The following is a 27,099-nucleotide window of genomic DNA, read 5'->3' on the forward strand; positions in this document are numbered from 1 at the left end:
AGACGGACTGAGCCGGAGGATTCGCTCAGTGAAAGGCAACGAACAATACGACATCATCTTATGATTGTCCAACACAGGACCAGCTGCACAGCTCGGTCAAGCTCGAGGAGGGGGAGGCCTGGTTGGATAATGATTGACAACAAGGATGACGCCAGTAAAGCTACAGATTTAACCACGTTAGACGCTCTACGGCTCGGCTGGGTGAGTGGCTCCACCCTCCAGAGGCGTGTCCGGCTGGGGGGGGCTCTCTGGACTGTCCATCCACAGCTCCATGGACTCCTGGGTGTCAAAGAACTCGTCAGGCCCCTCAGGGGACTGAGGCGTCTGGGAGCTGGAGCCCGCCTCACTGCCGCTCTCTCGGAGCTCCAGAAGCACAGGCAGAGAGCTGGGGAGGCAGTAACCCTCCATCCGACCCAGAGCCAGCTCAGCTAACGCAGAGCAGGCCGGCCTCAGGTCAGGATCCGACAGTTCCACTGAGGCAGAGTCTGGTCCGTCCTCAGGATGATCTGACTGGAGACCAGCGGCGTCATCGTCCTCTGGTGAGTTGTTTGGAGTCAGTGGGACTTCAGCGGGGGGAGAAGCTGCAGGGCCAGCTGGGTCCAGTGACCCGACGTGAGGCGCTGGCTGAGAGGCAATGTTTTGAGACGAGTGAGTTTCCTCACTGCTCTGAGAGGTGAGGGAGATCTTATCGCTGAAACTGAAGCGTGGGGAAGTGTCAGCTGTGGTGGGAGAGGACGGCCCAGCGCTGGACACTGTGCTGGACGGACCGCTGCTGTCTGCACGGACACAAAACAAACACACAGAGAGAGAATGTGATTAAGAACATAAAATATAGAACTGAAGACACAAAGACTTAACAATTACTATGGTTTAATTTGCATGAAAAGTGTTGTGGGTTCAGCGGGTTCCACAGATGACAGACAGCAGTAACAGAGACAAAACAGTGAGGAGGACTTTTATGCCATAAATAATCCACAGACGTCTGAAACTGAGACAGCTGAAGAAGGACAACCTAGAAACGTCAGCCGTGGAGCCGCTGCGATACTCACACCAAGGAGGTCTGTCAGAGCGAGATCTGAGGGAGATGGAAGAAGAGAGGACTCTCTGGGGGATGTACGAGTCCACTGACGGCTGGTTGTGTGTGTCGAACATGGCTGACAGAGCTGCAGGGATAAAAATAGAACAATAAGCGGTGAGGATTATAATGTTTATAATTGGTAATGTGACATTCGGTCTCTAACCTCTGGTAGTCCTGGTGTGTGGGTCCCCGGCGCTCTCGCACACTCCGGTGAGGAACTCGTCGACCTGTTTGAGCGACAGTGAGTTGTGCAGCGTTTCCAGAGGATAGATGGAGGGCACCATGGAGCAGCCTTCAAAGCCTGTGGCAGAGGAGAGACACGACGCCCGCAGGCACATCAGCCCTCAGCGACACCAACGCTCAGGAAGAGGAGCAGGCAGAACCACTTCAGCTAACACCACTGCACCGCTACCATCCATAAACTACACCTCAACACGCTGCCCGACCAGCTGTCAACTCCTGCCAGCCTCAACGGTTCGTTTCCACGCAGGCAAAAAGCAAAAACCATGCTTAACGCCAAAACAGCATGACACCATATCAAATGGTAACACATCTGCATGTCCCAAACATCTGGCTCCATTTGCAAAAGCGAGCAGGCCTCAAAAACCATGAAGTCCGACCTTCTGCTCCGACCCGACAGACGCACAGCGGCTCTACCAGCAGCCGTCCAGATCGCAGCATCAAGGTCATCAGTTCATCCCCGTTAGTTCACAACCAAGCCACATGTCACCAGAGCCGTTTAGTCACAGAGCGTCAAACCACAGCTCGTCTCACGTGTTTAAAAAGCTCCACAGAGGATGTTTGTTATTTCACAGTGTTCATCTGCACCGGGCGTCTCCACATGTACAGAAAACAGGCAGGAGTCACATGCTGGTTAGGATCAGGAAGGAGGGACAGTGACATTCAAACCAACTCAAACAGAAGCTAATTAGAAATGCAGCTGAATGTGATGTGGATTAACACCAGCTCTATGTAACACGGGGGGGGGGGGGGGGGGGGGGGGGGGGGTGTCTTGATGGTGCCGCAGCGACTTGTTTGTCACTTAAACATTAAAGATTCACGTCACATGCAACGCACCACGAACATGACAACGTTCAGTAGATTTACGATCAGTGAACGAAGGTGAAAATCATGTAATGTACAAGTTTAGTGTCTGAACACGTTTTAAATTCACCAAACCTCTGACTGCTCACGAGCACGAGTTAGAAATGTAATTTAATCTTTGTTTCTATTCTACATTTAAACGATGGTAGTTTAATACAGTTTTAAGCATCGTCTTTGTAAAATGCCACAGAAGTAAAATCTAAACAGAAAATAGTTGTTTGGCTGAAACAACGTGATCTAAAATCTTCACGTGTTTCTTTATTAGTTGACTTATTATCTTAGATAATAAAGAATCATCTTCGGCTCTGGGAAATCGTTATTTAGATTTGTAACTGATTTTTAACTGTCAGATGATATTAGAAATACGTTGCAGCATTATTTCATAAGGTTTAAAGATCATTGGTCCTAAAAGAGAAGATACAGAATTAGAAGATGTGTGCGTTTACAGATTATTGGAGCTGCTGCAGAGGGGGAGGAGTTACAGATTTGATTTAACTGAATAAATGGACCAAAAAACAGCTCACACCACTCCAGCCTGCAATCTGCATAACCACAGACACAGGCAAGCATGCAGAAACACCAAGAGCAAAGCATGAGTCAACCAAAGAACGAGCACAGTCCCAACAACCGTGAGCAGTGGTTGGACAGGGCGTGAGGCTGGGGGTGTGGAGGGCGGGGCCAGGGGCTGACCGTAGAGGTACTCTAGGGGGTCCTGGCCGGAGATCAGCCAGTTTCTGAAGAGGCGGAGGTGGTAGGAGCACTGGTGGAGGTGGTGGGCCAGCGCCCCGTCCAGAGAGAGGTGGCGGCTCAAGCTGGGGTCGGTGAAGAAAGGCCTCAATAACTGGGCCACATGGTGCTCCTCAAAGGGCTCTGAGGAAGAAGAGGGAGAGCGAGGAAGGACAGAGCAGTGGAGGAGCAGGAGGAGCAGGAGCAGTACAAAAGACATGAAACGATAGGATATGAGCAAAGAAGAAGGGAGGAGGGGAAGGAGCGAAGGATGATACAGAGGAGAGCGAGAGGAAGGGAAACAGCAAAGAGGAGGAGGAGGAGGAAGTGCAGTGTGTGTGTGTGTGTGTGTGTGTGTGTGTGTGTGTGTGTGTGTGTGTGTGTGTGTGTGTCTGTTTAAAGGTTGTTTACTGCTGGAAACCAAAGACGCAGCCAACAGATTATCTCAGCTGCCAAACAGCTAAAGATAAAAAAAAAGAAAAAGCAGCAAAATCATCTCAAGCAGTTTCCTGATAAAAAGCATCCAGCTCTTAACTGAAGCTCAAACAAGAGGCTGCAAATAAAAACCCATCATGTTGCTCCTCTGCAGCTTCAACGTGACTTCAACAGGAAACGATTCACAACAACATCCAGGTCATGAAGAAAACCACAAAGGAGCAAGTGAGACTCAGGAAGCAGTGAGCAGCTGCCAGAGGAACACAGCAGATATGCATAACAGAAAGTATTTATGCATACATAGATAAATCTGGTGTCCACATGAACCGACTGATTGGACCACGGATAACATCTATTACACTATAAAGCTGCAGCTGGACACAGAGGAGGTCAGTGAGTCGTACCTGTCGCACTGCACCACAGAGGTGGAGCCACTGCTATGGTGGATGTGTCGTCTTGTGTTCCTGTGGTAAATGATATATGTCACACAAAGCACAGCCGTGGTGTGTGTGTGTGTGTGTGTGTGTGTGTGTGCTACATGTATAATTTTAAAGAAGACATGTGATGTGTGTGTTTTCAGCATTTCTTTCCTCTGTTGTGCTATAAAGGTTTTTAGTGAAAGTAAAACATCCTGGAGATAAAAAGTCTGTGATAACAGGAGCTCCTCTCCATCACAGACGCACCTCGTCAGTAGTTCATTGTTCTGCATCACATGGCATCACTGTGACATCACTGTGACATCACTGTGACATCACACACACACGAACACACACCTAGCAAACCGCTGACCAATCAGAACAGACTTCATCAGGAGGGGGGTCTTAAAGAGACAGGAGCTAAAACCAAGAGTTTGAGACAGAGGCTGAAAGAGGAGCTGCAGCGATGGACAGTCTGAGGAACGTAGAGCATGAAAACAATTTACAGTCATAACACTGATTAATATTATCAAACTGAATATGTCTCCTTTTATAAAAGTCTGTGTTCATTTCCAACTGGGTGAGATCTGACTGCTGCTGCTGAAACTTCAACAAAACACTTTAATAAACTTCCCAAGCCAATTAAACCAAGACCAACAAGACAGAAAGCTCAACGTTGCTTTTCAATCCAACAGCAGAGAAAAGAACATTTATAAAATCCAGACCCCTAATGTCAATTTCATCATTTTAAACCAAAACCAGACTTTTATTTTAGACAGAAAAAGAAAAAATCTGAGTAAACATTCACTCACAGCCACAAACATAACCAACATACTTCATAATTAACATTAGAATATTTTGAAATCTTGAAAACACTGAACAACCACATCTGTGCACTGAAAACATCAAACACCATGAGTGTGTTTATGAGTTAAAACGGATCAATGAGGAGATGAACAAAGATTGAACCCTTCCCCAGATCATCACGAGAACTGAACCTGGGGATTTATCACTCTCCATCCTTTCATCCACAGACCCAGCTCATGGACTAACACAATATAAATCCAGTAGGGCTGGGCGATATGGGAAGAAATCCTATCACGAGATATATATATATATATATCTCGTGATATGAATCAAATCAGCGCCACTGCACCGAGGCTCATTTCTCCGCTGGTCAACAAGTGACTCAGCTCCTCTGACGTTTTCTAATCATCACACAAACTGATCTTTATAAAAACCTGCTGAATTCATATTTATGTTCCTGGATAAACGGGGCGTCGCTTCTTCTGCAACAAAGAAGTTCAAACACAGCGTTAGGGTTTGACAAGTCTGTCAAAACATGGACGGGATGAGTTCTATCGATCATGTCTTATGTTGCCATCGAGGAAAAGTGATATCGCGATAATTATAGCTGTCGTTTTATCGCCCAGCTCTAAGATCCAGGTTCGACTCATTGATCATGAGGCTGAGGTCAGAGGAAACAGGAGAAGGGTTCAACAGTCATGTGGAGTTTAACAATGAGCACGCACGCTGTTAAATCTCCTGATCCTGATCTCACTGGTTCGGTGTCTTTATGTTTAGGGATTTAAATATTATCTACAACAATAAAAAACTAACAGTTTACGGATTCTGTAAACTGACGCATACAAGTTGACTCAACTTTACAAAGGTTAAAGTCCCTTTAAATCCCTGTTCTGTAGGATACTTAACGAAACACAGGAAGAAAACACAAGTAAACAAACTACAACCAGGATTATATTACAGCTGGAAACTGAGCTACTCTGTCACCAGTGGTTTAAATTCAAGTGAGTCAGAGCGATGACAAAACAGAGACGACCACCAGCCTGTTTCTAGAATTCAGACTTACATCATAAAAGGATCGTTACCGTGGGTTTGAACCACATTATGTCCATAAGAGGGTTAAACAACAGCACAAAAGAAATAAGTACTTCTATATTTAAAAACATCCGTAAGAATATCTACGTGCCGACACTTCAGTGTAGTTCAGAACTTAGAACTACTGCCTGAAATGGAAACGACTCTTCTGAGTTGGCTCTTTTACATATGGTTGTTTTTTTGGAGTTGACAGAATATACGACCTGTCTGTTTATTCCGTGTCGATCAGTGACGAGAACAGTAGAGCTGCATTGTTCTTTATCAGATTAACTGAGGGACCTGCTGGACACACAACAGGTATTTTACTAACTCATTTTTCTAATATTGTGATAGAAAAGTATGTTCAGTCGGTTTTGGTGAATTTTTCATTTTATCTACACAATATTGTAAACAGTGTAAATACACACAGCTGTCTGTTCGAGGTTACATCCCAGGGGCAGAGTGTTGAGCAGTCACATGAGGAATCAGGTCAGTGCAGAGCCGCTGCACGTAAACACGTGTCATCACCGGGACAACTGCAGGAAGCGTTCACACTGAGACACACTTTAAATACTATTTAAAATATATTACAATGGGCTGGAACAAATAGAATACAAAGGCAATGTAAGTGTGAAATGAACTAGAACAAGAGGCATGGAGTAAACCTGACTATGATCTACTGTATAAAGGCTGGATGAGATTATTTAATTATATTCATTAATCATCCAGGAGTGAAAAGAGACCACGTGAAGACGTAAAAAAAGACTTTTAATTTGAAATAATTCCCTTGAGATATCAAGTGCTGTTCCTTATTATTATAAGACGCTGTGTGAAGATGGTTATATTTCGTGTCTTTGTTGAAGTCACTGACATTCTGTCTCAAAAAGACGTTTCTCTAATGACCTGTGGGAACCCTGGTTAGACACAGAATGTCAGGTAGTGTTAGGAAAGTCCAAAGCCAATGGGTAAACAAAAAATCAGAAAAATGTAATAAAATGGAAACCTGGTTATGCTGAAAGGCCATGTGGAAAAAAACAGGTCAAAAACAAAATTCTGAACACATGCAAGACAAAGGGAGGTGAAGTGGAAAAATACTTGAAAGAAGCAGACGTACCATTAGTCGGATACTTTGCAAACGACACAGAAAATCGTTTTACTGCCGGCATAGACAACAACTCTGAGGAAATAAAAAAAAATTCTATGAGCCACAGCAACTTGTATAATAATCATGTCTTATTATGTCCCTGTTCTGTTCTAATGTGGACGCAGGTGGGGAGCTTCTAAAAAACGTTGTGCTGTCAGGAGTGTGAAGCTGTGTGACGGGATGAAACATCTTCTGATGACAGGGACATTAAATAGTGTTAATAGTGTTAAAAGGGTTCAAAGTGTTCACTAGAGCTGAAGAGCAGACACTGACAAGTCGGAAAAAAGCCCGATAATCCCATCAGATGTCTGTGCTTCTCTTCCTGAGGACTGAACGTGAGCAGCTGGATAACAACTCCAGCTGAAGAGTGAAATAAAGCTCGGACTTGTGTTCTGACACAGAGACAACGATGGAAAAACAAGTGGTGAACTGAAGAAGCTTCAGCATGAAGAGAATATAAAACAAGAGGCCGCTGCTGTGCTCAGAGGAGCAACGTGCACTGATGCATGGGAAACACAAAGCTCCCTTTGATTCTGAGAATGAGGTGAAACAAGATGGATGACAAAGACCGACAGTGAGGAAACGTCTGGATGATACCACACTGACACCTACTGGACCACATGACAACACACTTTACACTCAGCCACACAATCAAGGCCAAGAACCACTGACTGCGTTTTGATGAGTCATTATCCCTGAATTCAATATTTGATCATTTAGATTTTCTTTTCACGTGCACGGTCACAGACGGAGCTTCCAATCAAATCAAATAAAAGTGAAACAAACAGCGAATAATGAGTATTTCAAACTATGAATATCACAAATGTTTTAAAGCCAGTCGACGATGAGAACTGCAGACTGAACGGACTCATGGAAGATTAGAAAGAACACACGAGCAGATGATGGTTTTGTGAACGAGCGGCAGTGAATGGACACGTACTGATGAACTGGAGATTCATTCATGCATCTCAGAATGGAAACATAAATCAAACAACTATTAAACTCTCCAAAAAACAAACTCAAAAAGCTCCAGACTGACAACACTGCAGTTAACCCTGTGTTCACTGGGCACGAGGCAGCATGTGACCACTACGCTACAGGAACAACAAGAAGGAACTCAAAGTGATGTGGAGGGAGACGATGGGAAAATCCACTGGTTTGGAGACTAGGATGAAGATGGAGCCTAAAAATACACAAAATATTTCAAAACCGATTTCAGATTTAAAGACTATAAAACACTATAGTTTTAATAAGTGATACTTATATGTTCTACGGCCTTTACTACTATGATCGACAGCTTTTCATAGAGCCCGACCAGAGTTGAGGGGCCAATAGAGAAATAGATTTATATATTATTTAAAAGTTGGCGATGATTCTTAAGATGTTATCAAAGAAATGTAACTGAGGTTTGATATTTTACAGTTTAACCATAAACTTTATGATAAATAACTGTAAAAGAAAAGAAAACAGAAATATAACTGATTATATAGAACTTGAATTAAGAAAATAGACACTTAAATAAAGTATAAACATGAAAGCACATCGGCATCGTTTATTCTGTGAAATAAAGTCTTCATCTCAGCAATGATTAATCGGTCAGGCTCTACTTAACAGTTCTACTTCATATGTTCTTGGTGCCCAGTTTCCTCACAGCACTTTGCTCAGGAACTACTTTATAACTGTAATATCTTCAGGAGGACATGTGTAGGACACTGATCTGCTGTGGACTTGTGCAGGTTTGTGAAGGAGCACGGTCTGAAACACGTACCGTCTTTGTAGGACAGACTGCCGGTGGAGTATTTTTTGCGGTGTGCACGTGCGTAGTCCTGCAGGTTAGGGGCGCTAGAGGACCCACCTAGGACAGTGGTGCTGAAGAGGCCGGCGCACTGAGAGCCTGCGAGGGGGGGCGGGGGCGGGATTAGTCACTGCTACATTAACATGCTGTTACTCAAAACAACGGGGCAGAGAAAAGAGACAGAAGAAGAGAGACAGAGGGACAGAGAGACAGAAGAGACCATGCAACTCATAGCAACATCTACTTCACAAGTTTTAAGTTCAATCACTTCGTCAGGATACGAGGCTAAAAGGAAAAATCCCCCCCGAAACACTTTCAACACGTCGGACCTCCCATCGCCCTCTTCCTTTTCACTTTGTCCAAACAGAGAAAAGAGGAGAAGCAGAGAAAGAGAACATCGAGTCAAGAGGACACTGTCAGTCCAGGAGAATGACACCTCAATGGAAACCGGGGGTTTCAAGATAAAGTACATTGGACTGTAATTTGTTTATTTCAAGGAGGTTGTGTTTCCATTGCAGTTTGTCGGTCAGCAGTAACACAACAACTACTTAAGTTTGGAGGTTGAGCCACAGAAGAACTCCTGCATTTGACTCCTGGAATCAACCTGGATGTTTTTTCAACTTTCTTTAACATTGTTAGATTTTTAGACATTTTGTGAATCTCTTAAGAAATGATGCAGAGATGTTTAAGAAATAAATTCAGACATATTTAGAGTGTTATCTATTCATCTATGAAAAGGTGAAATTTGGTGCAGATCCAGATAATGATCCAGATGTTTCTGATCTCAGTACATGTAGATGCAGTACAGTGATCAGCCTCGGCCGAGGTCTGCGAGGTTCTGATCTCACGACAACAAACAAAAGTGACAGATGTGCAACCTGGGGCGGATTTTTCTTTTAATAGCCACAGCATCAGAGTCTAAAGCATCAGAGTCATTCTATCAGGTTGAGGAGGGAAAGGATGGAGGCTTATTGCAATGGAGAGAAGGAAATGTTAATCTGTGACCTGCATAGAGGTCAACACTTTGATTCTGAATCGAATGCAAAGCTTCAGCATCTGAACAGCGACACAAATATCTACTGAGGATTTTCATCCCATTTACAGAAGAAAATCCCTCAGTTGATGTTTGATGCAGAACAACTGTGTTGAGACCAATTTCCTCATCCTTGATTCTCATGATTTAAATCACGTTAATAAATAAAATGTAGCCTCCATTTCATCATTACTCAGTTCCTACTGTACTCTGAAACTAGTTCTTCAATAACAAGTGAACGCATCACATTCAAATCTTCAACTGGGGAAAATATGCAAACCCCGGCTGCCTTCATGTTTCTCACAGAAGTGTACAGAGTGTTTTATTTCCATGAACTGTCAGATCCTGTCGTCTCAGACCAAACGTCATCTCACCAAACCTGCACACATTTCACACTGTCATCTACACACAGTTGCCACGGCAACAGGGCACGATGATGCCTACCTAATCCACTTTGTTTCATCTCGGGGGACTGACGCGAGCAGAAGGAGAAGAGGCGGTAGCTGCCCACTTTGGAGGAGGATGTTTCCGACAGGACCTGGTCCAACACACAAACACAAAGATCATCAGGCAAACTGGTAGAGTTTATCAAAAACCAGTCTGTGCTGCTGGTTTACAGAGTAAAATAAGACTTGTAACAAGAGAGGTCAAATTCACAGAGGAGAAGCTGTGGGTCAATCCAAGAAACAGTTAAATCCCAGTGGAGCTGTGGAGGTCAGTGATCAAACCACAGACTGAACCCACTTCCTACAGTGACACAAAGATGAAGCTGATATATCTCAGCCATGAACACTGCCCCCTTGTGGCGGGGACATCATTTGCAGTCTGAGTCGGTGCAGTAGTGATCGTGGAGTAAAGCTGTGGTATCGACGCCCCGCCCACAAATGTGCTCAACCAATCATGAGTCAGTCTCAGCTGTCAATCATGACGTCTCTTTTTTACATCATCGAATTATGAATTAAAACCAAACGGATCAGAAACATCAACACTTTTAGTTTGGTCACATCTGCTAACAAGGAGGAGGTTTATGACCTTTGCTGCAGCCGGCCACCAGGGGGCGATCCAGATGATTTGGCTTCGCTTTAGGGAGCCGTCATGTCGTCCATCTTTATTTACAGTGTATTAAACAGACAGTGGGTTTGTGTTTAATGGTCTTATGATGGACAACATCAAGTCTCTGGATCTCACCTCCATGGATCCAGTCTTGTGATTGCGTATGAGCGGGGACCTTCTCTGAATGGTGATTGGCTCGGACAGCGGCACAGCGCGGTCCGTCTCGTCTCGGGAGAGGTCCTCCAGGCTGCCGGGGTCGGGCTGTTTCTGGCCGTTCTGAATGAGCGGAGGGAGAGAGAATACACATGCTGCTCTCTGCAGATCTACGGCGCAGACAAAATGTTTGGATGCGATCTACCTGCCGTGCTACCTCTGCTGAAGCCGGCCTGAAGCCGAAGCCGGTGGGGGCGTTCTCCTCCTCCTCCACGCCTTTGACGCCCGGGCTGAAGTGAAGCTCCACGTGGAAACGCTCCTCGGAGGTCAGGTCCTGTACCGAGAGCGACAGAGACGGAACCGACAGAACGTTCAAACTTGTCTTCACTGTTTCCAAAATGAGACTGAAGTTGAATGATGGATTTTACTTTCAGGAATAATAAACAAAAAGTCGTAATTCTCTTTAAACTACGGAGCCTCCCGGTGACATTTTGGAAAAGAAATAAGTCATAGCAACGAATTATTAATTTGTGGCCATGAGATAATAACGTGTGGGAACGTGATAGGATTCCTGTCTTGACTGACACCAGGCGGGGGGGAGGAGCCACATTTCACTCAATCACATGATGTGGGCTCTATTAGAGGACGGTGTGTTAACAACCTCATACTTTTATTCTTCCCTTTAAATAGGGTGTGCACCGCACAACATTTTAGTTAGGGCTGATCACTTATTAATTATGATTGCTTATATAATTATATTAACTTCTATAAATACTAGTGTGTACCTACAAAGACAAATGATCATGTACTACTGGGATGATACAATGCAATGAACTACATGTGGTTAAACAACTACCTTATTGTTGTCCTCATACAACATGATGACTATCTGAGTCATATAGTTGAGTTCAGACACAGCACTGAGGTAATCCATGGCACGCTTCCACTGCTGGTCCTTCTCCTCCTGAGACGGGGGGGGAGAGAGAGAGGGGGGGGGGAGAGAGAGAGAGAATAAACTCAGCTTCCCCTCATCAGAGCAACACTCCCTCCACAGATGTGACCTTCAGCTGCTTACATCGAGCAGGGCACCGTAGCGGAAGATGCTGAGCAGAGAGTGGACGTGACTTTCACTGGTGAAGTACAAGCGTGTCCTGACATGGCGTCCAGGTGACATCACTCCACGAGAGTACCTGCAGACATGACACTCACGTCAGTTTCACTCAAGGAGTTTGTCACAAACACTTTCATTTAGCTGAAGCTTTTGTCCAAAGAGACTCACATGGTTCTTGCTGTTCTACTACAAAGTTCTACACGTAAGTGCAACTAACTTTTTTATATTTATTATATAAACACCAGAGTAGACGATGGTTATTAGACATCATCTTCTTGACCGAGGTGTGGTCTGAAGAGAAGTGTCTTCAGTCTGGAGGAAGACGTGTGGACTGTCTGTCCTGATGTCCATGTGGAGCTCGTTCCACTGTTTAGGAGCCAGGACAACAAACTGTCCAGATGTTGAGTGACAGCTGTCCCTCGCAGTGAGGGAGCAGCTGATTGGTCGATGCAGAGCGGAGTGGACGGGGGGGAAGGTTTGACCATGTCCTGGGTGTAGACTGGACCCGATCCGTTCACAAGTACCAGTGTCTTGAGGCGGCTGTGGGCAGCCACTGGTAACCAGTGAAGGGAGCGGAGCAGTGTGAGTGAACTCAGGTTGAAGACCAGTGCAGCTGCTGCAGAGGCGAGATGCCTCCAGCAGGAACGACACATGTACTAATATCTTCAAACAGGGAAATCTTATTTAACTGTAGAGCTGCTCTGAAGCTGCTCCAGACATTACTGGACTATTACTCCTACTGAGTGTATAGTTTACTGCACCTCCTGTACCCAGTAGTAAATGGACTGGACTCATCGGACTCACAGAGGATGTAGCTTGTTGACAGACTCGTCCTCGTGGGTCCTCTGCAGGTCCAGCTGAATCTTCCTGACCAGTGGGAGGCAGTAGGCGTACGCTATGTCCAATTTCTCCACTTTATTTATGCCATATTCCTAAAAAAAAGAAAATAAAAAAAACTAATGGAAAAGGTACAACTGGTAATATCTCTGAAAATACTTTGATTCACATAATAAGTTTATTCACAAGCTTAAACTAGGACCAATCTCCTCAACCGCACATTTCACTATCACACAGTGAGTGAGGTGAATTATCAAAGAACTTTATTTCATGGTGAAGAGAAAAACTTCAAATTATCAACACTCAGTCACTTTTATTTTCTTAAGTGTCTTAACATGGTTATTGGAGCATCTGACTTTGAAAGAAATATAATTTATCTGCAGAGTTTTATGCAGAATTTAAGTAAGTAAATTATGACATTTGGTGACTGTACATTGCTTCTTGTCATTAAACTCATCTTGGATTGTTATAGAAAAATAAAAGTAGACAAAAATGGCCGTAGACTGAAAAAGCTCCAAAGACTGTTTCTGTGGTCCAGTGGTAACATGTGTCCTCTCCGTCCTCCGCTCTCACCTGTGGGATGACGATGTCGGCCAAAGCTCGAGACAGTCGGAACAGCTCCAGCGTGTCCTCCAGGCCCAGAGTGGCGTTGTGGATCACGTCATACTTTACACAGTCATAAATGTCGGGGATTTTACTGATGTCGTAGCGGCCGTTCTTCATGCGGAAGTCTCTCTCGAGTTTGGACCAGCGCTGCAGCATCAGCTCCAGTGTCTCACTGTGGTAAAGCTGCAGGTCTGAGGAGTTGAAGATAGAAGGATATTATGCTGCTAGTGGTAAAATATTCTGATAAACAAAACCACCATTTGCTCTCAATCCATAGTTTGGTGTTTTCAAAGTGTCAAACCTCGACCTCCAGGCCGACAGAGGAGTTTACTCACCAGCTGACTTGGGGTCCTCCATTCTTTTGCGGATCTGAGAGGTGAGATTCTGAATGAGGGCGTAGACCTGGTCACATGTGGCCACCGGGTTCTGGACGATCTTCATTGAATTCACCAAAGAGGCGCTGCAGTTCGGCGCCAGCTGTCATGCAAAAGGAAAGAGAAATGACAAAGCTCTTAGATAAATAAGCCGGTTCGGAAGAACACCGCCAGACAGATCTATGTAAGTAACATGATGAAATATGATTAACCTCTAACACAGTTAGAAAATAAAATCCTCTCTGCTTCCACCATGACAGGTTCGTGATCTTCTGAATGATCAAAGACAAGTAGGTTCCCAGGTTTAACGTGAACAAGGCGTCTCTACATATCATCCTCACAGTCCAACAATCACTGTGGGAGACATTCAGTAGGTGAATAACAGAGAAGTAAGAAAACATGAACTAAACTGTGAAATCAGAACTTGACCTGTGAGCACCTTCTCTTCTGCACTTCTCAAGATCCCTTTGCATAAATGGTTGTTATTGTAAAATTCAGACAACAGGACTTTCAAAGTCATGGGCTCGCTGCCAGTTCACACCACACGACTGCCTGGGCTCTGCAGATGTCACCGGTTCTTTCAGATATTTGGTAGAAATGAAGTCGGAGGAGGCCACGTGTCAGCGAGACTCTTGATCACGTATATGTGGAGTCCTTCCTGCGTCTAAGAAGGTGCTCAGAGGTCAACAGATTAACAGCAGTGCTTCCTCAGTCCCTGTTGACGGCTCAGTGGTAAACGTGCTAATCACCCGATCGTAGTCTTCATCGATGAAGTCCCGGTCCTTCTGGAGGATGTCGTGGAGTCTGGCCTTCACACGGTGCTGGCAGCTGCTCAGCGAGTCGCTGTCGTTGTCCAGCAGCCCGTTCATGTTGGCACTCTTCACCATCTGCACCAGGATGGGAGTCAGCTCCCCCTCCAGCGCCAGCAAACCCTGCACACACACGCGCGCGCGCGCGCACACACACACACACACACACACACACACACACACACACACACACACACACACACACACACACACACACACACACACACACACACACACACACACACACACACACACACACACACACACACCATTTGACAGTTGATCTATGACAGTAATTTCTACAGTTATTACACACCAACAGTGGAAAGTACTGAAATCAGCTTGGACAAAGCTGCTTTCCTCTTCTTCACACTTCATATCCTCTGCTGACATTTCTGTTTAGCTCACTCTTTTCTTTCTATGGCTAAGGCTTCTCTCCACAGCTGACTACAGTCTAAACAAATATCCATTTTGTATTTGTAATGACAAATTTGAAAAGATTGAGAGATTTCCATGAATAGCTCATTTCTGTTCTGCACACCTTAGCGAAAGCTGCGGCCGTCATCTGCACCCTTCCTTCATCAGACGCATAGATCTTCAGGTCATGTCTGTAGGTGCTGTGCAGCCGCAGTAACCCGCAGCCAGGAAATCCAGCGTAGTCTCCTACGAGAACACAGACCCAACAACATCAGAGCATGAGCACAGCTGACGTTCTGGTTTCAAGTTCACCATAAAGCAGCGGGTAGATGTATCTGGACAAAAGGACCTTTTTGAGAGTAATAACTAATAATTAAAGCTCCTACAAGGAACTTGTGATTTTGGTTGATTTTCGTCCCACCTGAGACCTGAGACCATAACAAGTCACTCGATGTGCAGGGGCCGAAAGGTGGGCGTCTAAACACAGACGTAAGTTGTTGCTCTGACCTCGCTGGTAATCTGTCCCGACCACAGACATTGAAAATGTATCCAAGATTGTCTCATTTGCCATTTTAGGTCCTAAAGAGGCAGCAATATTAAAATAAGACAGTTTCATAGGCAATTAAAAACTCCTTGCTGGGGTTTAATTAAGAATAGACAACTCTATTTGATAATAAAAACTACACTGCACCACACAAAGTCTTACGGCTTAGTTTCCATTGTTTTCCTCTAAGATCTGGTCTTTTAAAGAACTAATGCGTTGGATGGATTTCACACTTTGACCCAGAAACATCTGAACTCTTTGTACCTCAGCTTCTAAAATGTCATGTGACTATTTGCTTTGTCTTATTGAAGAGTGTCAGCTTTCCTGTCCATGTTTACATCTCAAGTTCTCTGGCAAAGAGCCTCAACAATCCTTCTGTGTTAGAAATTAACCTCTATGAATTTCAAAACTCCATATTCCCTGAGGTTTGTTAGCTGTTGGTAGCTAGTTGTCTATTTAGTCTTAATACAGTATAACAACAGTTTTTATACTTTAAATAGACATTTTAGATAAGCACACCTGTATATAATCATAATAAACCATCAACACAATATGTATGAATGTGTACTGTAAACACGTTGGTCTTTTTTCAGGTCCTACTTCTGACTGTATCATCTGTGTCTGCTCAGTAAAATAAGAAATGAAAAGTCTCTTAAATATGAAGTCAAAGACTCATAAGTTGTTTTCTATAACAAACTGGGTGCTCAGACATCTCATCTTTAAATAAAAAATGTAATAAATGAATATGATAGAATCCCAGAGTTGCTGGTGGCAGTGATTTGAAGGAGGAAGTCAACAGGGTCTGACCTTGTCCTCCGGGGTACATGCAGCGGAAGGCTCTTCCCAGCTCCTCGGCCTGAACTCTGCCAGCAGGAGTCAGCTCCCCCCCCCACTTCAGCACCAGCAGCAGAGACGGACCTTCCTTACGTGTGTCTGCAAAACAAACCCAGACGAAGCCACTGCATCGTCACTTCAGTTCAACATGTACTTGGAGTGGAAGGTGAAAAGAGGTGTTGTCCTACCTTCTTCCTCACTGGAGGTTTTGGGCTGCCCGTGGGGCAGGTACGTTAACTGCACTTTCCTGTTGATCCCAGAGAAGTGACCGTACCTTTGTTGGCATGAGAAAATGAAACACGTTTGGTATCATTAAAAGACATTTATGAATAAACGTGGTTGTAATGTACCTGTGTTACCTGATTTCTAACAATGTGGTTTTTATTCATGTAGAAACAGCTGGTGGACACCACAGCAGCAGGATGGAGGCATGTTGTGTGTTTTCTGTTCTCACCAGTTACTTCAATTGTATTTGATCTGGCTGCAACACTTTTGACCCTGAAAGTCCAGAAGTGTTTTGTGGTCTCAAACACTTCACCCCCCTCAAACTTAGTGGTGAGGAGATAACGAGTGAATTTTTATTTTTCTGTGAACTATCCCTTTAAGAAGGTTGTGAACCATGTTTTTTTTTTATTTAAGAAACATAGCCACGGTTAAATCTTTATCTCACACAGACCTGGAAAACATCCTCCACGCCCTCATTTCCTCTCAGCTCGACTCAGTGGTTTGAAATAATGTCCGAGGACATGAACAAGCTGGGGGAGAGTTTGGGGACTAACTGTTAATACAATGACCCAGTTTACTTACATTTCCAGAACAGTCTTCAGCTGCTCCAGTTTAGACTTCTTCTCCTCTATCTCACAGTCATTGTGTTGTCCTAGTTCTGCTAACAACTGCCGTGTGATGTCCAGCACCTCCTGTGGACGGTCAGAGTGCAGAGACGTTACAGATGTTCACAAACCACAGACTCAGTTTGTGTTACAAGTTCAGTTCAAACAAACGGTTCCTTCTCGGACTTAGGTACCTGCAGTTGTTTTGGTTTCTTCAGCTTTAGTTTCCCCGTTTTGTACCCTCCATATTTCTCAAACAGATCAAAGAACCTTGGATGAATCAAAGGAAAGTTCAACCATCAACAGGATTTGATCCGTCACAGCAGAAGAAAGGTGAAAACACAGCGGTACATACAAGGGGTTACGGACTTCCATCTTCATCTTCTGTTTGGGCGTTCTGTCTCCGTGTCGGATGATGGCGATGACACAGCGCAGTTCCATCCTGAGGAGGGTAAAGAAAAACTCCGTCTCATTGATGTTCATTCACCAAAACAAAAAAACATTGACAAATATGTATGTGATTGTTTATAAGGTGATGCTAACGGACATAAAATATTAAAATTAATTAAAATATTTTAATAGAGTCAAATAAGAATATTTGAGAGGTAGTTATTGGATGAATCTTATTTATGATTCAATCACCTGAAGTGTGCAAAGTTGTACAGAAGTTACTCTGACAATCATCAAATAAAAGAAAATCACAGAAGTTGTTGGGTCTGCAACTTTGAGACCTTGAAAAAATAAAGTCAGTTTACACCATCAGAAAACAGTTTCAAATAAAGGAATGAGAAGTGGAGGTGAAGGTTAGTGATTCAGGGATACACTCTCAGTAGTTCTCAGATGTCTCAACTCGGACAGGTTGAGCTGCTCAGCTCATTAAAGCAAATTGTAATTAAGAGGAACATGAGGATAATTACGACCCTGACTAAATTCAATTGAAATATGCTGGTGACACCTCCAGTAGAAACCTTTTATGTTCCACCATAATGACTCACATGGTCCCTGAAGTGGTGGGAACGATGGGGATGTCCTCTGCCTCAGTAGGGATAGACCAAGGAATCTGAAACTGAGGAGCCAGCTCACGCATCACAATGTTCCTGTAGCGCAATGAAGACACAAATTAAATCCATCATACTGGAGCGAAGTCGAGAGAAAGCGTTCTAATGAAGAAAGTAAACTAGAGACGTACCCCAGGATTTTGGCGCAGTCGTCATAGTACTTCATTGAGTTTTTCACGAAACTGAAACCATTGACATCGCACACAAACGAGTGTCCGTTGGCTCTGAGAAGGTCGAAGCCACAGACAGTTTGCTGCGGAGGACGAGAGGACACGTTTCTTTCAGAATAAAAACTGGGACAAACCAGACCACATCACCACCGTGTCCTTTCTCACCTTAAATGCCAGGCAAACCTTGCGGGCCACCAGTTTCTCCATGGCTGAGAGCATGACAGGGTAGCGGACCTCCTTGCCTTCGCTGTCTCTCTCCACCTTCCCGTCCAGAGCTGGAGACTTCCGGGCCTCAGCATGAGCGTAGTCCGGTCCCACTGTGTAAACCTGAGGTCACAGGAAATAAACATAATTATTCTCATTTAAAAGTTGATCCTAAAGGTTGTTCTGACTAAAATGATGATTGTCCCACGGCTCAAAATGACCATGAGACATTTAGAACTACGCTATTAAACCTGGTGACATCACAGTGGGTAGATTTGTGTTAAGGACACTTTGTGTCTTCAGTGTGATGCTGTGAACACAGCAGAGGCCAGGGCGGCGCCGCTGCACCAAGCTCAACGCGCTGAGAAGAAAACACTGTTGCCATGGTTACTGGACTCATTCAAAACTGACATTGAATTCAAAAAGAACTTGATTCAGTTGGAAATCTTCAGCTTCCGTCTGATGTTAGAACTGCACCTAGAAAAATGTTAACCTCAGTGATTGGACGTTTCTTGTTGAAACGTCATGGAATTCGTTTTAATGTACATACGCTTACGAGTTTGTCCCCAACAGGAAGTTACACAACATATTCTGTGTGAACAACCACTTTAAGTCTCATATTCCATCTCAGACAAGTCACTTCAATAGATTGAGAATAATCAATCCTCCACCTTCACGTCAGTTCCATCTGTTGGCATGAACTCTTCATAGATGTAAGAGCCCGTCTTCCTCACACAGCTCTCCGGGGAGTACACGCTGCTCCGACTGCCAATCTGCACATTTCAGAGTGAAAGAAAACTGCATCAGTCGGAATTTAAGCTGCATCTGTTGTGTTTATTGTAATGTTCTTTCTCTGGCACAGCAATAGACTCACGTACCATTAAAACAGAAGCTATGAAGTGGTGCAGGGCCACATAATCCATAATCTTCCTTCAATTTGAATACATGCATTTTACTGCTTAAGAGTAGAAACGCTGCTCGCAGTTGTGACTGTTAACACATCTACACCTTTTATGAGCAAAAATATACACACAGCGGATTCATTAACAGGTTAAACCTGTTGCGCCCTCGCCATTATTACTAAACAGATAAAATGAAGGCGCACATGGAAAATGTCAGGAACAGCCCTGGGCTGTGCTGTTAGTTCAGATAACAAGAACACAAACTTTAGTATAGAAATAAATTCAGGTCAAAGCTTCATGAGGCAAAAACCATGAACTGGAACTAAAATATATATTACATGATTAACAAAAAAAAAAGTGATTCTCTCTCTGCAAAAGGAAACGTGTAAAAATAGGGCGGAGATGTGCAAGATGATTATATAAATTTGTGGTGTCATCCTTTGGTGCTTCGACTGTGGAAAAACACGGCTTGTGGTTTACGTGGATTTGACTTTTGTCGTCTTGTCTAAATCTAAAACACCACAGAACCATTTTTCTGCAAAGCCACACTGGGACTCTGGTTCTCACCACCTTCAGTCTTCTGGATTCATTTAGGTGTTAACAACACAACACAGTCATTGGTTGAGGGAGAAAGGAGACGCGCTTGTTGAGATGCAGCTGATTGTGCAGCCCTATGATTTACAGCTATATATTAACATAATGAGCATCGAGAGGGGTTATTGTGGCAACATTGACAGAAGTTTCATGCTAACGTGCACTGGTTGAGCAAACCACCTTTCTGAAGAGCCGCTGGCTGCCACCACCAGCGGACGTGGGGTAGTAGATGTAGACGTTGTGGTCCTCGGCACAGACGGGCTTCTCAACGAAAGGCTTCTGGAATATCTCTCCGTTCACCTCCACATGGTCCTCTCCTTCCACCAGGTTACACTCTGAGACACACACAAGTAGATGATGTGTTTGGGTTTGTCGGGAAGCCCCTTTCCATTTCCAATGATAATGTACACAGATGATGCTGGAGCCGTCAGTGTTTACTCTTCAGGCCTATGAAGCATCTGCACTCTCAGCCAAGTGAAGAGACATTAACATCTGATGGTTCATTAGTCCAGGGACTCTCTCTACGTCACTGTGTAAAAACAGCAGTTAAATGCCTAACCCATCACGTCACAGCACGTAAGTAGGGGACACTTGTCCCTGCCTCACATTTGATACTATATTTATCCACGAGCTTAAATAAACCAATGCAGTCTTAAATTGAAGGCCTCAGGAAGCCGCATGGACTGTGGCTGCAGGGCTGTTGTCGAGGAGGTAGAAGAATGTACTCTTTTAGTTTGGAGCAGAAAAGAACAGAGATACATCAACGAGAAGGGACTTATTTATTATCATTAGCAGACTGACCATCTGGTTTATCTGGGTCACGGTTCAGCACGGCATAGCGTGGCAGATCAATCCCTTCCTCCTGCAGGATGCGATACACCTCCCTCCTGTTGAAGACATATCAAATAATATACATATGGAAACCACAACATGCCTCACCTTTCCTTTAATTAGTCATTTATGGTATATAAAGTCAGAGGACGTCAGATTACCTGTCCTGAATGTAGTACTGCATGTTCAGGTCGTTGATGAGCAGAGGATTTCTAAGTTTGGCGTAGCTCACTGCCTTGTCCAGTGGGAAGCCTGGTCCACATAAAAGGTAATAATTAAATGAAGTTTAAACATAATAAGTTTGCCCACATGAAGTTTGCCCACATGAAAGTGCAGACCGTGTTTCCCACAGAATAAATTCAATCTGTAGTTGTCACGAGGGATGAAGTGACTCTCACGAACAACAGATTCAGAGTGACACAAGTTCTCATGTGAGAGAAAGAACTGCAGCTGAACCTTTGAGTGAGATCACGCGAGGACTCAGATCAGATCAATCAGAACACAAGGTGTAAATGGAATCAGGTTGAAGCATCTGAATTATGTATTTTTTATGTGAAAACTTTACTGATATATTGGCCAAAATATATCTAAGCAATATATGTAATTGAGATTTGATATTTTACAGTTTAAATCATAAACTTTGATAAAAATAACTATAAATAAAAACACCATTAAAACCACATATATAGAACTGTAGAAAATAAACAATTTCTATGTATAGTATAAATATAAATACATTTCTGCATGGTTTATTCTGTAAAATGAAAGTTTCCCACAGTTGATATGAACATGTTTACACAGGATCTTCAGTTTGAAGACTGTTAGATCAATGCATTTCTTTTATTTTAGTATAATCAGTTTTATCACCTCTGTAGGAAACATATTAAACTTGCTTCATACATAACTGATGAAAACCCCCAAGAGGGTGAACAGTGGTTCTGCTCAGTGTGTGTTTGAGAGGGTGGTACCCTTAGAGTGGAAGGAGATGAGGCAGTCGCACAGAGGCCATTTGTCCACGGACTCGTTGAGGATGACGTCCTCTGGGAAGATGACCACGGTGATGTACTCGAACCTGCACAGCCTCTCCAGGATCTGGGTCATCGGCTTGGACTTGGACTTCTTCATCATGCAGCAGATCCCCACCACGATCTGTTGCTCCGGAAGCTAAGGGGGGGGGGGGTGAGGGGAAGGACACACGTTAATGATCTGTCTGCGCAGCTTTGTCCCTTTTGTCTTTTCTGAGAGACAGTACAGACAGTAAATGATGACTGATAGGAATCATGCACTAGTAAACCAGGGTGGCAGCATCACTGTGAGTCTGACTAATGTTGAAACTACATTTACAGTTATCACAGAAGAGTTTATAAAGAAACCTGAGAAGCTGATTATTCCTGAAGAAAGTGTGTGAACATGAAACTGTCACTGGAGAAGTCATGCAACTCATAAAACAGTGACTTGAATCTGTAAATCTGTTCTGTGCAAAGTTTCAACTCATTTCATTTGTAAGTCAACATAGTTTGTTTCAATAATAATGTTTAAGAAAGAACTGATTGTTTGGGATCTTTTTGAGAACGTTATACCAGTAGGTGGCGGTAGTGCTACATTTATGAAAGCTTCACAAAATAGAAGCTAACTGAACTATGAGATGTGAAGAGCTAACTACCTGTTTTCATCATATTGTATTATGATGATTATAAAGATGTTTTTTTATTTACAATCAGATTTTCATAAATAATAAGAAGACACAGATATTTATTTTTGAATAGTATTTGAACTGTTTTAACACCACGGAGGTGACGACATGCAGAGATCCACCCATGTATTTAAATCCATTTACACACGCGCGCGTATACATATATATATATATATATATATATATATAAATAAAAGTGAAACCAACACAATAAGGTTGATTGTAGATAAGGAATCTGATCTCGGACCTGCTGCATGTAAACACATTAACCTTGTTTCTCTGTGTAACCCAGTTACAGGGTGCATGGTCCTGCTCAAAAGCACTACAGAACCATCTTGTTGATTGTCATCATGGTGCACAATGTTCACTGAAACTCTGCTGGTGACTCATCTAAAATCTTATAAATGACATAATACCAGAAGTTCTTCCTGCTAGCACCCATAGCTACACGGAGAAACGAATAACAGAGGACATGAAGTTTGACAAAGGTCTCCCACCGAGTCTGTGTCTTCGTCGTCCTCATACAGCTCCATGTCTGTCCTCATGCTGTCCTCCAGGGCCTCGCTCTCATCGTCCTCGCAGCCCACGAAGAATCTGGGAGCGCCACGCCGGCTCTCGCCCGGGCTGTTGGGCTCTGACATCACAGTCCCCCGCGGCAGCCCTCAGCATCCCACCGCGCCATCGTACACCAACACACCGCCGGAGCGGGCCGCCGATGGGAGGGCACGAGGCCTGGGGAGAGGGACGGGTCCACTCTGCCGGGGCTGGGCTGCAGAGCCGGGAGGTGAAGGTGTGTGAGGAAGACGAGCACGATGAGACAGAATACGGGAGGGGGGGCTAAAACAGAGGAGGTTATGTGAGAAATGACGGCGAAGGTCAGTCTTCTGCAATGACGTCGTTACTCAAGTTTCTCATTCAGCATATTCACATCTCACATCATTGGCTGAAGCTCCAGCTACTTGTAGACAGTCCTTTCCTCCATTTGTAAACCAGACGGAGTCCTGCAAGAGAAACAAGATATTCAACATTATTCATACGATCTGGATTCATGATTTCACTCTTGTTCATTTGCATTGCCCATAATGAGTTTAGGAGCTGAGAGGGGGCTCCTTAAAGTCTATGGTCGGTTTTGGACAGTTTGAGGAAAATGTTTTCTGAACATTAGAGCATGTTAAACTTTTATAGTAATAACGAAAACAAAAATTTAAATAGATGGTTAACTTGGTCTTTCTCTTACTGTTACAAATTTAACTCTGACGCTGCTGCTGCTGCAAAAGAAGCATCGGCTCTGATGTGCATTTCCATCATCACTGAACATGAGCCGGTCATGGAGACAGGACAGACAAACCACTCATTCCCCTCCAGCAGCCTCAGAGACACACTCTGAACAACTGAGCATCAGGCACAGTCACTCAAGTCTGCCTATCTACAGCGGAAAATACTGTTCATATCCAAGACAATAGATAAACAAGTGTCCAAAGTCTGAGATTCTCCATCTGAGGAGAAACACATACGGCTGCAACCAGGCCGAGGTCCCGCTACACGACTGGATTTGGTTCATTTAAAGTCACCATGACCTAAAGAAAATAAATGGCAGACAATGCTTTAACCAAAATCTTCGATGATTTAATTTGTTGATCAGCAACTATTTTGATGATTTATTTAGCGACGCATCTTCTTGGTAAAATGACCTGTTTGCAGCTTCTCAAATCAGAACATTCCCTGGTTTTCATCAGTATCTTCTACAATGAGCAGATTCTACGATTAACTGAATGTCTTTGGGTTTTTCTACTGTTGGTCAGGCAGAAGGAGAACTTTGTAGAGGTCCTCCTGTAAACGAAACAATCTTTATTCAACATATTAATCAATGAAAATAATCATCAGTTTGAGCACTTTCATGAAAAAATGAAGAACATCTTGTGTGACGGCAGAAATGATCAAGACTTTGCTGTCTCCCACCAATTAAATGTTCTTGTGTCAGTAAAAGATGTGTGGGAGACAATAACCGTTGTTTTTGATAGATGTACTTGTCAGGATTTCATAGAACTAAAGTTTGGTCTAAATCTGTGTATGTGCAGGAGTTGAAGTTAAAGTCTGTGGCTGTGAACTGTTCCCGTTTCATAACTGTTTCCCTGCTGCAGAAGTTCATTCTCTTCTTATTTTGGCAGTGGCTGATTTAAGATCAACTCTCCATGCCTGAGTGGATTAGTGTTTCAGAGCTTGAGAGTACGAGCTAATCTCTTCCATTACACCTGCTCACATACAAACAGGCACGAGCTGCCACCGAGCTCACGTCCTGGCTCTTTCATGGGACTTTGGGGGTTTCAGCGAACTGGCTTGTTGTTTACATTCTACAGGTTCATTCTACACAGAGTCGTTGTAAAAACCCTTCATCAGCATTGTGACAACTTCAGAACAATCCAGGGTTTTAATAAACCAAACAGGAACATGAAGACAGAGCTGCAAATTATGATTTCATTATTATTGTATTTTTAAATTTCCTCGATGAGTTGACATGCTGTTAAGTTTATCAAATGAAAAAAACTCACATCCATCAGTTTTCTAAAACATGTGATGTTTTGTACAAAAAGTATTATCAAATCTAAGCAAATGACAGAAAAGCAGAAGATGTGTACATTTGCAAATCTGCACTCAGAGAATGTTTGAGGTTTTTTCCCTAAAAAATGACTTCAGATTAACTGAAAATCAAAAGAATTGCAGCAGATGAATTTACTGTTAATGGATTTATTGATTAATATTTACAGCTGAAGTCAAAGGCTTCGGCTGAAGAACTGAGGAGAAACAGCTCGCTGGTTATTACAGTGCATCCGGAAAGTATTCACAGCGCTTCACTTTTTCAACATTTTCCTTGATTTCTCAAAATAATTCATGGATCTGGATAAAAAGAAAAGCTCTATTGAGTGACATACTAGATTTAAAAGGCAATTTGACAAAGTCAAATACAACTTCAACTTCCAAGTGGAAGCCAAAAGCTTCATTCCACAGAATCCCTGCAGTCCAACCATTTCTCTCTTTAATCCCCTGTTCATTTCATCCATGGAATTACACTGGAAAAAGGGTTGTGGAGGGCGGTCAAGATAATCCATGCAAATCTTATATCTATTTTGGTTTATTAGTCAACAAGTGAAATATATAATTGTGCGTCAATTCTACCTACACAACCATTTGTTAACAGTAACAACTGCAACATAAAAATATCATAAAATCGACCCAGAGACCGTCGGCCCTGCGCTGCCCCGTGCGCACGCGTCTGGACCGCAGGACGTGCGCTGGCGTTTATTTACTTTGATCAAATGAAGCGAAGTGATGTTCTTTGTCTTTACTCCTGCGATGGAAATAAATGATACCAAGCATGTTCAATAATGTGTAGAACATGAAGCTGAAATACTACAAACACTTCATTGTATTGGTGTGTTGACCTTCTCGATTTACTCCCTGACCCCTCAGGCCCGAACCCATTTGCCCACACCCACAAATATATATGTATAAATACATGACACTGTAATGTATATGATGCAGACTCAGTTTGCATAAAATACATATGATTTGAATCATAGTTATGACATCACATTCCCTCAAGTGGTCTGAGCTCTCTGTCACTCTCACACACACACACAGTACACACACAGTATACACACAGTACACACACAGTATACACACAGTACACACACATATACATACATACACACACAGTACACACACACAGTACAGTACACACACACACAGTACAGTACACACACACAGTACAGTACACACACAGTACACACACACACACAGTACACACACACACACACACACACACACACACACACACACACACACACACACACACACACACACACAGTAAGAAGTCCGTTTGATTGACATCTCGACATCTCTACGCTCCTTCACCGTAAACTGTGTTGGTGAATCTCATCATTTGTCGTAAAACGACCGGAAGCTTCCGTTGGTGTAAATCACATTGAGCAGCTATTAGCCCCAGTTAGCATGGAGCTAGCTGGCGGTACCGGGCCGTGGCGACAGGCCCGCAGCAGGAACATACATGTGCTAGCGGTCATGTGAACGCGACACGCGGTGAAGAGACGTCTTCAGACGGGAACATGAGAGAGAAACTCACAGTGAAGCCGCTCGGGTCGGTCCGCAGCCATTAGCTCCTCTGCTCCTGACACTTTGACACGGAAACCTAACTTACTTTCACCCTGTGACGCGCGGCTGAGCGGGGGCTCAACGAACCAATCAGAGAAGAGACAGCTTCAAGAAGGCGGAGCACAAATAACACATCAGCCAATCAGCAACGACCTAACTCAACGCGTTAGGGTGGAACGTTAGCGGCCTCTAGGGTTAGCACAGTTAGCATCGAGACCAGAGTTTATTTAGAATTTTGTTTAAATTGTTTAATTTCTGTATTAATCTTATAAGTTTATATTGTTTGATGTAGAGCTGGAGGTG

The 27,099-nt window shown here is 43.6% G+C and overlaps 1 protein-coding gene across 8 annotated transcripts; it reads right to left on the reverse strand.

Annotated features, from left to right (window-relative positions):
- ppip5k1a (diphosphoinositol pentakisphosphate kinase 1a) lies at positions 1-26,870 on the reverse strand. Of its 8 annotated transcripts, XM_034614792.1 has the most exons (33): positions 26,768-26,870; positions 23,565-23,630; positions 23,127-23,466; positions 21,905-22,100; positions 21,098-21,188; positions 20,907-20,992; positions 20,286-20,440; positions 19,281-19,382; positions 18,571-18,732; positions 18,367-18,488; positions 18,173-18,274; positions 17,533-17,619; positions 17,372-17,447; positions 17,155-17,264; positions 16,536-16,621; positions 16,321-16,446; positions 15,094-15,215; positions 14,493-14,675; positions 13,705-13,846; positions 13,337-13,560; positions 12,731-12,858; positions 11,891-12,005; positions 11,672-11,779; positions 11,021-11,149; positions 10,798-10,938; positions 10,054-10,147; positions 8,550-8,675; positions 6,752-6,814; positions 3,748-3,807; positions 2,873-3,052; positions 1,242-1,379; positions 1,050-1,163; positions 92-776 (listed from the first exon to the last, which is right to left on the reverse strand). In XM_034614792.1, exons 3-33 carry the CDS (start codon positions 23,268-23,270, stop codon positions 187-189), a joined length of 4,302 nt encoding a protein of 1,433 aa, XP_034470683.1. In that variant the 5' UTR covers positions 23,271-23,466; positions 23,565-23,630; positions 26,768-26,870; the 3' UTR covers positions 92-186. The 8 variants fall into 8 exon arrangements, with proteins under 8 accessions (XP_034470710.1, XP_034470728.1, XP_034470718.1 ...); XM_034614802.1 differs by lacking the exon at positions 6,752-6,814; XM_034614819.1 differs by lacking the exons at positions 2,873-3,052; positions 3,748-3,807 and having other exon boundaries at positions 1-776; positions 11,033-11,149.
- Between the last annotated feature and the right edge of the window lie 229 nt (positions 26,871-27,099).

Source organism: Hippoglossus hippoglossus, chromosome 3 (assembly GCF_009819705.1).
Source record: "Hippoglossus hippoglossus isolate fHipHip1 chromosome 3, fHipHip1.pri, whole genome shotgun sequence".
Taxonomy (NCBI): domain Eukaryota; kingdom Metazoa; phylum Chordata; class Actinopteri; order Pleuronectiformes; family Pleuronectidae; genus Hippoglossus; species Hippoglossus hippoglossus.

Excerpts from the sequence above, each read along its gene's own strand:
- ppip5k1a (XM_034614792.1), bottom strand. The coding sequence starts at position 23,270 with ATGTCAGAGCCCAACAGCCCGGGCGAGAGCCGGCGTGGCGCTCCCAGA. Across the intron at positions 13,847-14,492 it reads TCGATGAAGACTACGATCGG|CTGGCGCCGAACTGCAGCGC; the intron begins GTGATTAGCACG and ends TTTGCATGACAG. Across the intron at positions 10,148-10,797 it reads ACAAGACTGGATCCATGGAG|GTCCTGTCGGAAACATCCTC; the intron begins GTGAGATCCAGA and ends GTGTTGGACCAG.